The sequence below is a fragment of the Galleria mellonella genome, unplaced genomic scaffold (genome assembly GCF_026898425.1).
Source record: "Galleria mellonella isolate WM207_F2 unplaced genomic scaffold, CSIRO_AGI_GalMel_v1 utg93, whole genome shotgun sequence".
Taxonomy (NCBI): Eukaryota; Metazoa; Arthropoda; class Insecta; order Lepidoptera; family Pyralidae; genus Galleria; species Galleria mellonella.
Genome location: NW_026442176.1, coordinates 4517420 through 4536281, shown reverse-complemented (window position 1 = coordinate 4536281; position 18862 = coordinate 4517420). Strand labels below are relative to the sequence as shown.

Genomic DNA, 18862 nt, shown 5'->3' with positions numbered 1-18862 from the left:
GTCGAAGCTCAGCGTGTAACATTGTTCAAGGAACAAAACACTGATTTTCAGCTTTAACCCATTTGAAGGTACGTGAAAATATCCCACCTTTCAAACCGAAACACAGCCATGCAAACACAAGTGCTCCAGACAGAGGTACCCAAGCAATCGACTTTTGTACAAAGTCTCCCTCTGGTTTAATTTAAATAAATAAATGAATTTTTTTTAGGTTTTGTTTATAGAAGATATTCGTTAATACGGAACACAAATCCTTAAATATTTATTATTCCAAGCGCCCATAACTAATCTGTACAATAATCCAATAAATTGCCTCATCATGATTACCATATTACTACTAGCAGTTTGTTACCGAACGGAAGTGACCAATCGCGTGCGCTGCCGGATCCCCTCTCCCTCCGCCAAACTACGTCCGGTCACGTGACGTCATTTACATAACAGTCGCTCGTGATCCGCCGGAGAGAACGGTCGTGTGTCACGGGCGTTTTGTTTATGGTATAAGGAAATGATATGTCATTTTTGTTTATGTTTTGTTCGAATTACATAATTTTTCATGTATTAAACACTAGCTTTTGCCCGCGACTTCGTCCGTGTGATTGGGATATGTTTACTGACCGGGATAAAAGTAGCCTATATCCGTCTCAATCTCATATAGTACGCCCAATTTCATAGTAATTGGTTAAGTGGTTAAAGAGCTATAAGGCAACAAACAAATGCTTACATGTATGTATCGTGATTCAGTAATTATATTTTTCTCTACCACTAGCAACGACCGTCTTATTATTTCGTAAAAATATACAGTCCTTTTTCAAGAGCATATCTCTCGTTAAAACATACATATATACATACTCCCGTATAAGGGAACCCCCTTTATGCCAGTAGTTGCTAAGCTTGGCAGGCTGGTTGGCAACCGCAGTTAGGCTTTATAGTGTTTTAAGAGGGACGCTGCTCCACATTCCTCGACCATTAAATTCCTTTAGTCAACTATTACGACACCCTCAAGAAAGAGACGGATGGCCCATTCTATGCCTGAACCACACGCTTTATTTAGACATAATAGTTATTTTTTATTATTAATATCATGCCCATGGGATTTCTGGTTTCTTATATCTATTCGTAATACGCCTAATTATATTTATTCATTTATTTACAGGATCACCAACATAATATACAGCGAAACATTTCAATACAATACACTGGCAGATAAGATCTAACTGTTCTTACATTCATAGGCAACTTACATTTTATATGTAAACTTTAATTATAAATTTTTGAAAAAAAAAAACCTAAACGATAAGCAATAAAACCATAGAATGAATACGTCGGCGGATGATTTGCAGAAACTGTGACTAATCTATCAATTTATCCACGGTTTGTTAGCTACGTCTGCTTGATACGAGTATATTGGGGTGTATCTTGTGAAACAGCACAATTTTCGCCTGTCATCGATCCTTGGTACCACTTAATGTCTCGGGACTTGATGTCGGTTTGATTTGCAGGATTTATTTGAGGAAACGTAAAGAAAAAACGTTTCGAAGAAATATAATAATAATACTGCTCATTTATAAGATTCCATATTCGAAATATTAAATCGAATTTTAAAAAATTCGAAAAAGGTTGGTACATATATAGGCGGACTATTGTAAATTTTTTTCTTTTGTTAAATAAATCATCAATATTTCAGCCATTATCCGTCCACTGTTGGACATAGGCCTTCCCTATAGACTGCCATAAAAGAACGGTCTTGAACCACCTGCATCCATTTACTCCCTGCATAACATTTGAGATTGTCACTCTATCTAGTGGGCAGTTCATCCTATACTGTTTGCCTGTACGGGGTCGCCGCTCGAGAATCTTTCTTCCCCATCGGTTGTCGGTTCTTCGGTTCAGTTTAGTAAATAAAGTTATTTAAATAAATAAATAAATTGTATATTAAATTCTGTAGGGTCGATTCTTAAGCATCATTCTCTGAACTTATTTCCTAAATTAGCGAATTTTTATAATCTAAAGACCAATATGAACTGACGTGATCATTTAGGTAAACTGTGGTTAGTTGTTACCATAAGTTTTATATTATTTCATATTAGCTATCAATTTCCAACTGCCATTTTTTCCACACACGTTTTGCAACACGTGTTTTACCTCTAAACTAGAGATAATATAATGGTAGTCAATCTTCGAATGTTGGCAGTCACACACATACCAATGGTAGCGGAAATAAACAAAATAATTTAAATCAACGAACCAGTTCTGTACTTATTTAAAATACATACACCAACATCTATATCTATACTAATATTTATTAAACATGTAAACATTCTCCTTCCAGTTAACGGTATTCATGGACCATGTTGTCTCTATATTCGCTCAGGATAATGCAAACAAATGACGTGCTACAATAAACAAAAATCAAAAGGGGAAAGCTTTGATTTTATGTACGCCTGTTAGTATTATTCTTACCAGAACTTCTACAACCTTCCATATTAGCTACCAATCTCAAACAGCCATTTCATTCACATACGTTTTGCTACACCTCTAAACTAGAAATAATATAATTATAGTCAATCTTTGAGTGACGGTAGTTACACACATTTTAATGGTAGCAGATTTAAACAAAATCAATTTTCGAATGTTGGCAGTTGCACACATACTAATGGCATGTGTGCGACTGCCAACATTCGAAAATTATAACATATTAAAAAAAAATCGAATCAATGAACCAGTTATGTACATACTTATTTAAAATACACACACCAACAGTCTACATCTATATTTATACTAATATTCATTACACATATAAACATTCTCCTTTCGGTTGACCGTCTTCATGGATCATGTTGTCTCTGTGTTTGCTCAGGATAATGCGGTCACATGACGTACTGTAATAAAGAAAATATAAAGAGGAAACATTAGATTTTATGTGCGTCTGTTAGTATTATTATTATCAAAACTACAACCTTCCATATTAGCCACACATCTCCGACCGCCATTGTGTCCACGCATGTTTTACGACACGTGTCTAAATTATAATAAATAAGTGAATATTAATTAAATAAATAAACACAATCAATATGATAGAAAAGACATACCATTCAAGACTCGTAGGTCAATTACGAGGTGAATGACACATTCACCCTTCAGCTAGTTTTGGTTCCGAATCCATACAAATCAAAGGCTTATTGTAATCTAAAATAACCAAGGCGCTGTCGTCAAAAACTCAATTAATTCGCGAATGGGTTTAATTTAATAGCAAGAAAGGAATCCTTCCAAAAGTTATATCAAAATGGCTAATGACTAATTTCGTAACAAATTAATTTGAGGAAGTGAAAATTACTTTTTATGGAACCTCCCAAGGACTTGTGCAAACTTTTTGCTAGAATTGGCGTTTTAGTGTTTTCATCAATTTACTTTTTTCATTTCTCGGAAAGTTACCTATACTGAGTGTTGCCACAAATAATAGTTAATTGTGTGTGTTCATTTATTAACTCTTTATTATACCTAAAATATAAAAAAAAAACATACAATAACAATTAGAATATTTAACTAAAATACAGTAGCATAAAGTACAGATCAAAATATGCAGATAAAGGTACAAAAGGTATTTCGCGGCTCACTTTTGGCCACAACGGAATATCAGTGTTTTGCTCTTTTTAGGGCAAAGCAAAAAGCTGAGTTGTGGCCATTTTGTATTACTGCGGCACACGCATGAAGAAAAAAAATTTTTTTTTATTATTTTTTTTAATCTTTTGTTCATGTATCTTTTTTTATCTTTTTTCACTTTGCATTTGTGTCTTTTGCAGTTTGTATGCTGTAAGTAATGCAAATAAATTATCTATCTATCTAAAGGCGGTCTTTTCGCTAGTTTACCCTACCGAATTATCCGAGAAAGTCAGAATAATGTTTTTAAATGGTTTTAAAGTTTTTATGCAAATTGGAACGTCAAACTAACTGACAGCTCACCTGATAGAAACTTGTAACGTTTATCTATTGATGTAAACAGCATCATGAATATTACAGATCACACTTGACGCCTTTAGTACCACGTTACTATACAGATTGCTATACCTAAATAATACCTCTATATTTTTTTTTTCGTATTATTATCGCTTGATATTGTATTTCCATAAAAATATAAAAAAAAAAATTAAAAAATAAAAACTTCTTTCATTTGGAAGTCCCTTAATTAAAGTTTTTTTTTTTTTATAGTAATTATGTATTATTAAAAATTAAACTATTATTAAGAGATAAAAGAAAGCCAACCATTGTTTTCTTCTTACTGTTTAATTTTCAGTTTATTTTTCATCATCATCATCTTCATCATCATATCAGCGGTTAATCGTCTACTGTTGAATATAGGCCTCCCTAAGGGAAGGGAAGTTTTGCCAGTAATTGCCACGCATTATAAATCGGTTGATAACCGCAGTTAGACTTTGATGATGTTTTAAGAAAGACTGCTACCAATCCCTCGACCATAAAATACCCTTAGTCGCCTCTTACGACATCCACAGGAAAGAAAGGAGTGAGAAAGATTTGCGTTTATCTACTTCATCTAGTTAATTTATTATTAATTTTAACTGAACTGTCAAATAAAACTGAATTTTTAAATTTGATTTTGGAATAGCTAATTTATATTTTTATTTCAAATCTATTGGTGCAGTGTTTTCACGAGTATATAGCTTTACAAAACCCTAATAAAAAAATACAAAGCTACATAGAATAGTGTAGACAAAGCGCCTACAACACTATCAATAAATCAACTACATTAGAAACACCTGATCGCAAAAGAGTTTTCCGTTAAATTTAACACGTTCAAGAAGAAAAAAATGTGCTTGAAAAGGAAACCCGAAAATCCCATTTTCACCCTACGTCCGACCTTTCGATATTCACAATGCCCGCTACTATATTTTCATATTAACATATTAGGTATGTTGGGAAGGAAGCCGCTCATTATGAATGTACAAAAAGGTGGACGTCCAAAATGGAGGGATATTGTGTGGGGCTTGGGGCGAGTCGCGTATGAAATTGTAGTATTGTTGATCTTTGTGAATAATGTAGTTGCGATATAGGTTTGAATGTAGCGATTCTCTCTTTGTTTGTGTGCAAAGAATACGACAATTACAAATTTAAAAATCGAATACGTTATTCAAGGCAGGGGGAATTGTTAAGGTCGGAAAAATTTCGCTGGGTTCATTCTATGAAACAATGTTTAATCTTTGTGAATGATACCGAGTTCAAATTCGATTACTTTTAATCGATTACGACACACTAACGATTTGTGATTATCTCAAACCACAACTATCGAATCTCTTTAAATCTATAAGTCCTTAATCTTCAGCGATGTTATTACAATATGAACGAGGGCGATTAACAGGCCATTGTTTTAAAATGTTATGTACAAGTACTTTAAATATTTTAGTATTTGAACTGGTAATTTTTTGCGAAACACCTTTATATATATATATATATATATATATATATATATATATATATATATATATATATATATATATATACAGATAATAACTCCTTGTACTAAAAATACTCATTTTCTTTTATGAAAATTGCAAAGCAGAAAACACAGACGAATGTTTTTATTTTATTTTTTATCACTATAAATAAGTCATTATGGATATTGATAGTTGATAGGATTCTTTAAAAATGCAATTCTGTAATACTATTGTCATCCAATTGTCAAAAAGGGAATGTTTTTGCTGTATGTGAAAATATTTATTGTAAGATAAAAAAAATATTGGATGGATATTGTAAATAGAACGTATTTTGTTGCAGGGTTGATATACAACATTGATTAATATTGCTTGCGAAGGACTTATAAGTACAAATTAAGTACATTGTTATAGTTTGAGTAAAGTAAAGTAAACAATATACAATAAAAACTTCAATTACTTTAATGCAAACAAAAAATAATTTAAATTCAGACATACCGAATTTGTTTTACATCTAAATAAGCATTTTAGGCGTTGATGTAAACACTCATCCGATATTTCACTAAATTAATAAAACTCTTGAAAAAACTTCGAAGTGAGTTTCCATCGTTTTCACGCCAATACCAGACAGAGACGTCGTTGAACACCCACAAGAGATGACAGCGAATTTAATTATAAATATAATAAAAAAAAATCCCGATCGTCCCTTTCAAAAACCGGGCAACATCTACCGCCGCGAGAATAAATTACCATAGCTATATTCAACCTTGTGTGCACAGAATAAAGGACACCAACTGGCGAATTCGCATTATATCAACCGCAAACAACGTCCTGGCACATAATATATTGTAGATTCGATTGACGTCACTAAAGAGGGTGTCTCATATATTTTTTTTTTTATTTAAATTCGAATTTCGAATACTTTATGCGGCAAGACATGAAGTGTTGGATTTCGATTTGCATATAATACCAATACGAGTGCTTAGCGTGTCGTGACATCCTAATTTTGTCGGTTATTTTTATGTTTTCGTGTTGGAGATTATGATGTTTATCGAATATCGAGGGCTCGATTGACTTCGATTGCAGATCATCGTTATGATATTCAAATTGAATTTCGAAAGTATTATTATCGTTATAAGTTGAGTGGACAATCGATATTGAATATGTATTGATTAAAGCACATAAAATCAATATAAATGTAAATGTTTACAAGTTTTATTAAAATACCCGAATTCATAATTATGTTTGGAATTTATTATCTTTCTACTCGTCTAAACAAATGAATATTAATCTAACCCCAAACTAAGACCCATTTAATAAACACCTCTAAGGAACTGACCGTTAGTTAATAGCACTCGAGGGCCGCCAGATTATTCATGGCACAATGAAATAATTAATTGGTGCTCAAATCCGAGTTCCCGGCGCGCCATTATGAGAGTTGTTGTGCTGGACTTAATAGAGCTCTGTCCATTACGAAGGCCACTTCCCGACTGAGGTGTGAAATAGATATTTCAAATCTGGAATTCCGGAGCTGTGTATTTCAAATTTCGAACGTGTTCGATAATGGTCGGTGGACGTTTGTGTTCTCGTTGAGTACAATAATAAATTGGGATACGTAGAGATCAAAAAGCAAGAGCCTGTACAGACAAGAGGTATATTTTACAAAATATACGGACACATTTTTAGAATTTTTAACTATTTGACAGATTGTATGTTTGTTCCGGCATTACAAGAAGACTACTGCATCAAATTGGATGCGTTTTACATAGATGTGTTCCTGAAATTCTAAATAAATCTCCCAATAGCAATATTTCCGGACAGATACAACATTGACACATTCAAGAAAAAAGCATATTGCTTTTTAAAAGGCCAGCAATACACCTACAATATCTTTGATGTTGCTGGTGCCTATGGGAGGTGTTAATCACTTACAATCAGATGAGCCATCTTCTTATTTGCCCCCTGTCTTATAAAAAAAGTAAACAAAATCTAATCTATGTAATCATGATACATCATCAATAAATATTTACCTACATCCAAGATTCACGCAGCCAGTTGCGAACAATCTCGTTTGAAGATAAAGATGTTTATCTTTTGTCGTCAGGCATGGCGGGTGGCGGCATGGGTCAAGCGATGGGGGGCTATTACGGGGCCGCGTATGGTCCCCTCGGAGCCAGCATGGCGGCGGCCGCGGCGGCGGCGGCACAACAGAATGCCATATCGGCTGCACTCACACCTAACGCTCAGGTAACTATTGTAACAAAAATTTATTTATTTATTTATTGTATCAAATATGTATTCCTTATTAAATAATAATAAAAAAAAAGTAAAAGATATTTTCGATTCGATATTTGATTATTATTGCACTCGATGATATTCGATATTATTGCACTATTAATATATCATATATGATTGTGTTTCATTAAAAAATCGACTTCAATTTAGGCTACGATAACCACTTACCATCAGATGGGCCGTATGCTTGTTTGCCACCTCTTTGGTATAAAAACAAAATTATTTCAAATCCAGTTATTTCGATTTAAAAACTAAACTGCATAACCGATTTTGAAAAAATTTCTATAGGACCAATCTGTAATTATATCCTTTCAGATAAATAAAAGAATTTTCCAAATCGGTTTACAACTGACGATGGGTATGTTGGTTGGCCTATGTTTAGCAATGGGTAATTAACGTCTGATATGATGATGATAAATAGGACAAATTCAATTAAATTAAATACAATCATTTAGTACCTTTACATTTTAATGTTGTGATAATACAGTAACCAGTGATATTGAATTCGGTTTTATTTTGTCACCCCATAGCTCCATTATTTATAACCGATTAGAAAAATTCATTGACTACAAATAATAAAAAAATCTAAATCGATTTAGATTTAACAGAGTGTTGAGACATTACATTAGAATTATTTTGTTTAATTCCGCTACCATTAGTATGTGTGTGACTGTCAACACTCGAAGATTGTCCATCACTATTACATGTTCCTATGTATTGCGTCGTTCCTTTAAACCAAACTGTAACATGCTATCAAATTATGAACACTTCATTATACGCTTATAAACATCTTTCGGCACCCTACGTCACTAGATCGAAATTAGTCGCAGAATTGAAATTAAACCGAATATTCAGTAGCAAAAAGTATGCTGTGTCAGCATATTTTTGATGATGTAATATAACACTGAGATTAATGGCATTTCCCTCGCACGATATCCTAATTTCACGGTTCTGTACGCTCCTAAATGACTTAGCGTGATTATACGGTGCTTCCTAGAAATTTTCTAGTGTAATATAATTATTTAAGGCCTATCCGTCGACATCGTTTGCGCGGCTCTTTTTTTCCTCATATCCGTTTTATTTTTATTAAAAAAAAATGTTACTAATAGATATGTTATTAAAATTTAAATATCATAACTTAGTGCTATTTTTTAATTGATTGTAACAACACCTTCAATATAATGTCACCCATAGCTTTTATTACATAATTATTTAATTATTCTATTATTATTATTTATTTACTCGTTATTGTACGACTAAGAGAACTTAATGGTCGAGGGATGGGCAGCAGCGTCCCTCTTAAAATATCATCAAAGCCTAACGGCGGTTGTCAAACCGATTGCCAAGCTTGAAAACTACTAGCTAACCCCCCAAAAGGGGAAGGCTGATGTTCAGCAGTGGCCAGTTAACGGCTATATTAATATAAATATAAATTATTAGGCCAAATGGTTTGATATAGTGTTGATTATTATTCTAATTCCCACTGTAAGATTGAAAAGGTGCGGTGACACTGTATATTTACTTCATCATCATACAGATTCATTAAAATCCATCCATTAATTAAGAATTACCATCTAATCTGCAAACAGATTGTGGAAACTTCCCTCTTGTCACCTGCGATCGTAATGGGTCTTCACTTCATTATTCACACCGACAGATGGCGTCATAATCGCTCCATCCATTACAAGGGGGCGATATCGAATAACAATCCATGTTATAAAATTAATGGAAACGTATTTACTTATAATAAGATTAATGGAAGATATAATAGTGTTTACTAGCAGTAGAGCTAACTGGTGCAAGTAAATTTATAAACTATAGTTTTATTAATAAATCGTTAGATTTATTAACTATAAAAATACTCGTATATTCATTGTGTAATATTTTTTTATACGGCTTAGAATGGCAAACAAGCTGACGGCCTACCTGATGGAAAGTGGTAACCGTCATCTATAGACATGAGCAGTACCATGGGCATAACAGAGTATACTGTTTCTCTTTTAAATGTTAAATCTCTATTTTCTTTGATCATCCTACGCTGTGAACGACTTAATCAATTTAATTTTTTAGAAAATTCTTTTTTATCTAAAAGGATAGGATATACTTATAGATTAGTCCTATAGAAATTTTATCAAAATCGGTTCAGTAGTTTAGTTTTAAATAAAAATAACTAGTTTTCTCACAATCGACACAGTCGTTTTTGTGAGACACAATCTTTATTTTGCGTTACAAAACCAAAATTTTAAATTTCTCAAATTCGGACCCCGCTCCAAAAGTCATTCCATTCCAACCAATCTCCACGGTAGTTACAGTCGTCGCCCTCGCAATATTCGCTAATTATTTTGTGACGACTCACTGCTTCAGTGTAAACAATAGTCGAGTGGGGTCCGAACAGTGATTGAGATTCGCTACGGTGTGATGCGAGGAATTGAATTGTTATGCGCGCCGAATTAATATGATTCAATGGGCGAAAATAATATTGTGTAATAGGCATTATGATTTTTATTTAATTACTAGTGGTCCGAACACTTAGGTTATGGAATGAGCTCCCTGTCGAGGTTTTCTCAAGAGACTACAGCATGGGGTTCTTCAAAAGGGGAGTAAAGAGGTTTCTTCAGGGTCGGCAACGCATGCGTAATATCTCTGGTATTGCAGGTGTTCATAGGCTACGGTAACCACTTACCATCAGGTGGGCCGTATGCTTGTTTGCCACCTCAGTGGTATAAAAAAAAATACTAGTGGTCCGACCCGGCTTTGCACGGGTAGATAGCATTTTCCAAAATAATATAGTCTATGTTACTAGCTGATAATATAGGGGAAATATTCTTTTAAATTGGTTGACTAGTTTTTGAGTTTATCCATAACAAACAATTACATATTTTCTCTTTATCAGCCTGTTAACTGTCCACTGCTGGACATAGGTCTCTCCCATAACGGGGGGTTTGCCAGTAGTTGCCACGCTTGGCAGGCGGATTGCCATCCGCAGATAGACTTTGGGTATGTTTTAAAAGGGATCTGTTGCCCATTCCTCGCCCTCCCTTAGTCGACTCTTACGACACCCACAATATGGTATTAATACTATGGAATGCTGAAAATTTCAGTTTCATAGTATATAACCTACATATAGTTACCCCATCGATCCATCTACCCACTGTGGTAATTTCTATAAGGAAAACCCCGTGCCCACCATAATAATATTTTATACGACCATACTTATGACATTTTTAATTATCACCTTAATTTTTTTAAAGCGAAACTTCAACAAAGACTTTGTATAAAAGTCGATTGCTTTGGTACCTCTGTCCCATTTGTGTTTCTACCGTGAAGCAGCTGTGTTTGCATGGCTGTGTTTCGGTTTGAAGGGTGGGATATGGCGTGAATTTACAGAGTACAGAGGAATAACACCTGAGTCCTCAGGAATGGCAACGCATGGGGGTTATCATGGGCGAAACAGTATACTCTGTTATGTCCATGGTACTGCTCATATCTATAAGCGACGGTTACCACTTTCCATCAGGTGGGCCGTCAGCTTGTTTGCCATTCTAAGTTGTATAAAAAAAATTGAAAAAATAAATCATTTCGAAACGTTAAACACCGCAATCATATAATTTCATTACAAAACCGACACTAATCTTTTGAGCCGGGAACTGAATCCCTTACTCCCCCGATGTTTAACACATCTACGTCACATCCCCGAGATTAAACGCCAAATAGAGGGCCCTAATAGGGTTGTCACCAGTCTCATTATATTCGTGAGAAATTGAACTGAAAATATTTTTTTTTAAATTGCTTCGCCTGCCCTTATACATATATGTATGTATAATCAAACTTACAAATTGAAATTTAATTATTAAACAGAGATTTGTTTTTAAATTGGCTCGGATTTTATTTTCTAGTGAATTAAAATGGAATGGTAACGCCATCTGCACTAATGGTTTACACTTCTAGTCTTGGTGTTTTAATTATTAAAAATCCGCTTCCCCCATTAACTCAGGTTTAGGATATTGTCCTACGATGTTCGTTAGTTAACCTTCAACCCCAGACTGTTGGGAGGGGGGTTGTTAATAACACGGACTATCATTTCAGGTATATTCATTACGATGGGCTTACTGATCTGCCTTTTCATTGTCACCTATTATCTCTCACTGGTGCCCCGCCAGCGTTTATCGTTAGCACAAGCGGAGTTACCATCTCATTGTCTTCCATGAAAAAAACCCAATTCCTAATCCTAAGCAACATAAGTGTAAAAAAAAATATTAAATATTTTTCCAATATTTAAAGTCACAGTGACAACCCTAGTTTAGGGGAAAGATCGAGGAGTTTTTAAACGTAGGGCCGGAGGTCCCCTGAGGGCGCGATTTAATTGTCCAAGTCATGTCAAGTGTTGCTCTGATAGAATTTTCGTTTGGGACCAATAGTTTGTGATTTTGCACAAAACTTTACATGTACTTGTATAACGGATCCACAAATAGAAAGCTAAGAATGAAGCTATTACGACTTAAATCTATCCTCACAGCAGATACAACAGGGTAGGCAGAGAGCACAGTGTGCTGAAAATCTCATTCCTTATATCTCTTCTTTCATAATACACTATTAATGGAGGAAAGAGATTGCTAGTAATGTGGTCTAATTGACCCATTGCTAGCAATACACCCTATCAGGTCGACCTCCACACGGTTCCCCCTGGAAACTGTCGTGTTTAATTCTAGTGGAATTCGTCACAATGGGCTAACTGACCTGCTTTCATTCTCACCTGTCATTCTTCACTGGTGCCCCGCCAGCGTATTCCGATAACGCAGGCGGAGTTACCACTCCATTATTACCCATTAAAAGAATACACTATTAATTTAAGGCGTAATACATAATTCTCTCTCGTAGCTCTCTCTCTCTCAACAATTTATTTATTTAGCACTTATTTAAAAAAAGAAATATTTTCTACACACTATAATGTAAACTTAAATGATAAAATAAAAAAAAAATCATTCTATATAAATTAAATTCAATACGAGCATTGAATTCGATTCGCGTAACGATATTAAAACACGAGTACTTAATACAATAATCGCGAGTATCAACAAATCGATCAATCGATTCGCAATCTCGATCGTCACTTTCGTAAATTGTTAATTAAATGGAAAGTAAGGCCCGCGACACACGATCGATCAAACCCATTGTGCAGTTAATAGACTCCCGAACTATCCGATGAAAACGCATTTTTTTCGATTAACGTATCGAATCGGAGCCCGAATGTTGGAAACAATATAATCAGCTACCATTCAGTGGTAGGTATTAACACGTAAATATTAAAGGTTCACGTGATATTAAAAATGATGATCGTGCACTTTTGTATGTAAAGGCAGTTATATACTCACAATTTTAGTCGATTGTTAAGCTTGTTAGTCGGATACGCGATCGATTCGAATTGTATCGTCCGATTGTGTATGTATCAATCGATTCGGCGAATGTAATTGGAAACAATAGATTTGAAGTAAGGCTTCCCTGCTGAAACACAAAAGCATTAAATACATATAACATTCTGATATTTTTGAGTTCTGAATTGAAATGAAATACTTTTACCTCTAATTTGTATTAAGCCCCTTGGAGACATATTGGCAATAATTTTTTTTTGGATACAACTTAGAATGACAAACAAGCTGATGGCGTAACCTGATGGAAAGTGGTAGCCGTCGCCTATAGACATGAGCATATATGGATAATATAGTATATTATGACCTGAAAGTTTACAACCAATATTTTGTTTTTTCAAACAGATAACTAAAAATTTTGTCTCACAAAAAAACTATTTTAACAAGTAATTTTGATTTAAAAACTAAACTACTAAACCGATTATGATAAAAATTTTTTGAGACCATTCTGTAAGTATTTCCTTTCAGGTACAAAAAGAATTTTCGAAATCGATTTAGAACTAACAGAGTTAGCGAACATAAAAATATATAATCGAATAGAATCTCCTTTGTGATTTCGATTCAAAAAGTAAATACCATAGATAAAACATTGTTTCTTTTATCTAATAGTAAACAGTCGGTGCTGGCCATTAAAATCGTACCGATCGATAATTTCGATTAACGAACCATTGTGATTTCTGTATTCGATTATGTTGATGTATGAAGTTTATTGAGGTTCACGGTTGCTTAGTGGCACTCATTAGCGGCGGACCGGACGGTAATACGCCGTGAAATCAGGTACGCGTCGGTTATCCGCATATCCGTTACGAATATTGATATTTTTATGCTACATACCATTTTGTATTGCTATGGCACACGCATGAAAGAAGAAAAAGGAAATTCTTGTTTTGTATATTTTGCATTTTGTTTTTTTTTATTGCTTTTTTTGGTTTTCATTCTTTTATCTCTTTTACTGTGTATTATGTATATGTTTGTGTTGTAATTTGTGTGCTGTAAGTAATGTAAATAAATTATCTATCTATCTGCTATGGTTCCATACTGTTTTGATAGCTGCGTATTAGTGCAACTTGCCAATGCAAACTATTGTAAACCGATCACAATTATAAGCTAATTCCTGTTATTGTAAGTGCAGTATAAAATGTCACTGGCAATAGATTGGATTGATATCGATGTTGGATTCAAGAGTTATCCTACTGTTTGTTTGTTTATTTATTTATTTATTCATTATTTTAGTGTTTTTTTTTTTAATTTAGACTTTAATTGGACTGAATTTAATCTTTTATTTGTATACAATTTTTTTGTTTATTTTGTTTCTTGTTTTGTGCGCTACTGTGTGGGTCGCATGCTTCTTCGATTAAATTATTTCTTTTTTTTTCTACATTCGAATTTCGGGATGTTATAAAAGCTGTTTCTTTTTATTAAATAAAACAATTACTTTTTAAGGGGGTTGCGTTATTAATATACATATATAATACATTATATAATTTAAGCGAATGCGTAAAATTACTCGCAAAACGCAACGTAACGCAACTGTCGCTATTTGCGCGTAAACAAGTCGAATACGTATTACGCGAGTGGTAGCGTGTGTGGTGAAGATATATTAATGTGAGTTAGAGAATTTTTCCTCGGCCGTAACTTAGACGGTATAAAGTACATTGGGCACGGCCGTAAACCGTGTAGTTGAATGTCTATATGTCCGCCTAATCCTGATTTAGCGCGCTAGCGGTCACCGAGGATCGTACGTTAAACGATAACGTTTAATACGTATAGGCTGTGCGTGTGGCGAGCATGCTCGACTTGTATTCTATTTTTGAAAAAAATAGAACTTCCTAATTCTTTTTTCGAATTTAAAATTAAAAAAATTGGCGATTGATGTTTTATGATGCAGTGATACATTATTTTTTTATATCACCGATATATTTGGATAATCTAAACCGATTTTAGTTTTTTTAACCGAATCGAAATAAATTTCGTATAGGACCATATTGATACTAAATTTATTATATAATACAGAAATATAATGTATTATAGAATCTTTTGTAGTTTAAGAACAATGTTAATGTAATAACACAAACAAATGTCCATAATATTTGAGTACTATCTCTATGTTAGTACATCTGTTCACTGAGATGGCGGTGAACTAAAATTATAGTGTATTACTATTTTCTTGTTCTAAAATGTATATAAATGAAATATTTATTGGAATCTATCATAATATCCCAGTGTAGTAGAAGTAAAACATGAAATATAATCAAGCCGCCAGTCTGACAGTGGTGTTAGTGGGCTAATATTCTTTTTAAGCGAATTAGAATGACAAACAAGCTGGCAGCCCACTTGATGGAAAGTGGTACCCGTCGTCTATAAATATGTACAGTACCATGAACTCAACAGAGTGTACTTTTTGCCATATCTTCAAACCGAAACACAGCCATCCAAACACAACTGTTTTACGGTAGAAATACGAATTGGACAGAGGTGCCAAAGCAAACGAATTTTGTTTAGTGATTCTGGTAAATTACTGATGTAATATGTTGCCCATGATGCCCTTCTTGCGTTGCTATTTCTAAGGGCTAAGGCATTATACCTCTGTACGTTGTAATTTCATTAATATGAGAATATTACCATTACGATGATCTCTATGTAAAAGAGATATATAAAAAGACGCGCCAAGATTATATACAAATTGTACCAAGTCAAATATAATACTCGTAAAACTGATTGTACGTTCGACGAACTGAACGCTCGTATGTCTCAGCCCACGATATTTTCCTCACAATATTGTGTAGGGTCCAGTTCATTAAAAATTTCACATTGGAACCATTATATGAGCCTATTGTATCACTTGATTTGTGTCTCCGACCACGTAATATACACCAGTGTGTACGTACTCGCGTTGTACACTGCATTATATATCATATAACAAGGTATTAAAGATATAAATCAAATGACAATCATATAGAAAGCTCGGATGCTATTCATATGAAAATATTATTCAATTTTCATTGAATTATTATTATTTATGAAATATGGTTAAAACATATAAAATTGTTTGATTTCACAATCAACGTACGTGCTGATTCGACATCATTCAAACAACAATATGTTAATAAATTGTTCGTAATAAATTATTATTAAATCATTTATAATGTTTTTACCAAATATTTATTTATGGATATTATAATAAATAGAGATACAAATTTTATGTCGATTGTGAAAATATTTTATAAATAAATTTTTTTTTTTGCTTTTTTTTTTCTCGATACTCGTTCGTGTAAACGATAAATTATATTGTATATTAAAAATAATATTATTTAAAACTATATGTTTAAATGTGACGTGTTTCTGTTAAAAAGATATGATCACGGCTTCCACCAGCATTCGGGCTCGATACACTAAATAACGCCATATCAGCCTTTAAGTGCCCACTGCTGAGCATAAGCCTTTCTCATAAAGAAGGGGGTTTCCAGTAGTTCCAGCCACGCTTAGCAGGCGGGTTGGCAACCGTTGTTAATAAACTTTATTAAACAAATACAGGGTTACACAGTTACATGTTTTTTGCCCTAGCTTACAAATTAGGGTAACCTGTGCCTTGTAAGCCAGTTCCTTCCAATACACAAGAGTTGTTAAGCTTTGGTGATGTCTCAAGAGCTACTGCCCATCTGTCATTCTATTAGTCGCCTCTTACGACACCCAAAAAGCAAGCAAGGGGTGGCCTATTCTACGCCGGGACCACACGGCACGGTATTCTAAATATACTTATCCATTAACACAAATTAGGCAGGATTGTTAGTAATGATGACCAGCAGCCCCACTGCTAGCTAATACCATATCGACCTCCACGCAGTCCCACCTGAAGACCACTAGGAGGTACTATTTTTAATGGGTGATATTGGAATGGTAACCCCACTTGCGCCATCAGCTTACATTGGCGAGACACCAGTAAGAGATGATAGTTGAGGATGGAAGCAGGTTAATTAGCCCATCATGACTTAATCACGATGGTTTCCAGGGGGAACCGCATGGAGATCCACCTGATAGAGTATATTACTAGTAATAGAAATATTAGAGCTCATTACTAACAGTCCCTTTCCCCCACCAGGAGATGAATTAATCACAAGCCAACTAATTTTAAGTTTCTGTTTTAATCTCTCACCAGTTACCAGTACACCATTACCAGTATGCAGCATGAACCAATAGCGCAGGTTAAGCTAAAAAGAAACATACATACGTACATATCTGTCACGCCTGTCTCCCATTAGGGTAGGCAGAAACAATGGAACGCCAAATGCTTCAATTCAAACAAGCCTCTTTCGCTTCTTCCATATTCATCAATCTTTTCATATACGCTCGCCGGTTACAGGTATTTTTAATTTGGCTCTTCTTCAGCACATAGCCTATTTGGTCAATATACGTCTAAAAAGACACCTGAATTCGAAAGTCCTAATTATCGTCAACATTATAAAACGCAGACAAATTCGCGGGTAAAAGCTAGTCTAATATAAAACTATCTGTTACAGATGAGCTCGTCAATGGACATGTCCAAGTACTCAATAGAAGCTGAAAAGTACAGGAGTTACGGCATGTACCCTGATCCATCACGAGGATACCTGGACTCGGCGGCGCTCTCCAAAGCCTACATGTACATGGACCAGCAGCAACAAAGGTCCTATCCAATGGACATAAGCAAGATGTATACCGAAGCGTCAGCCGCTGCGATGGCAGGACTGAGTTCGGCCGTCAACTCCGCGCCATCTAGTCTATCCCCGCGCTCCCCAACTGAATCCCCTGATGTGACACCCAAAAACCAGGACAGACCTGAGGGCAGCACGTCCTCTGGGTCAAATCCGTCACCATCGCTTCCTTACTACCAAGGATCATCAAGTCTTTTAATGCCTCAGTACCCTGGCCAGTATACCCAGGGGGCGCAAGGTGGATCAGAATTTCGAAGGCCACTGACTGTCATATTCTGACCTGAAGCTTAGTTTGACTGTTAATTTTTAATTGTTTTACACTTGTGAAAATGTAACTCCATATTATCGTTTTATTAGGGAGAGTTCACAATGGTCTTTCGTCCGCTGCGATTTTTCTGTAATAAACGTGCGATTCAAACGTACCTACTGCGATCATGGCTTGAGTTAACTTGGCTTCAAATGTATGAATATGTACTGAAAAACAGTCTATCGAAGTGACAGGAATTTATAACAGGAATAAATATGACTACGTTTTGCTTAAAATGTAAAACGCTATTGATTTTTTTTTTATTGTATATTTTAATGTGACGTTATGTTTATTGTATCTGATTTTTTCAATAATTGTCTGTGTGTTATTTATTATGTTCAATTTAGTTGCCTTTTCTGAACCAGTGATATGTTTTTTTTTTTTTTTTACGATCACGTTTTCGTGATCTCCCAAAGTTCCTCTTTGATTTTCCTTTCGTAGTTTTAGATTAAGATATCGTTGTTATGTAGGCATTCTATTACCTACACGTGTAAATATAATTTTAGTTATTTAAGTAGTTAACGATTATTTGTTACTGTGATATTTTTTTTTTTAAATCTTATTCAGACATTGTTTTCTTATTAAGTAATATGCGTTATTAACAAGGTAACAAACAAATTTATCGATAAAATCGTTACCGCTACTGAATTCAAAAAGAATGAGACGGCAACGTTTGCTGTCTTGCTCATTATCATGAGAACA

General features: G+C 34.5%; 1 protein-coding gene across 1 annotated transcript in view; it reads left to right on the top strand.

The window, feature by feature from the left end:
* Window positions 1-18403, top strand: part of LOC113513680 (transcription factor SOX-21) — a 69182-nt gene extending 50779 nt beyond the window's left edge. Inside the window, exons 4-5 of the mRNA XM_026897668.3 lie at window positions 7546-7688; window positions 17680-18403. Of these exons, the coding sequence (XP_026753469.1) occupies window positions 7546-7688; window positions 17680-18132 (596 nt within the window). The 3' untranslated portion in view covers window positions 18133-18403. The remainder of the gene's footprint in view (window positions 1-7545; window positions 7689-17679) is intronic.
* The last annotated feature ends 459 nt before the right edge of the window (window positions 18404-18862 follow it).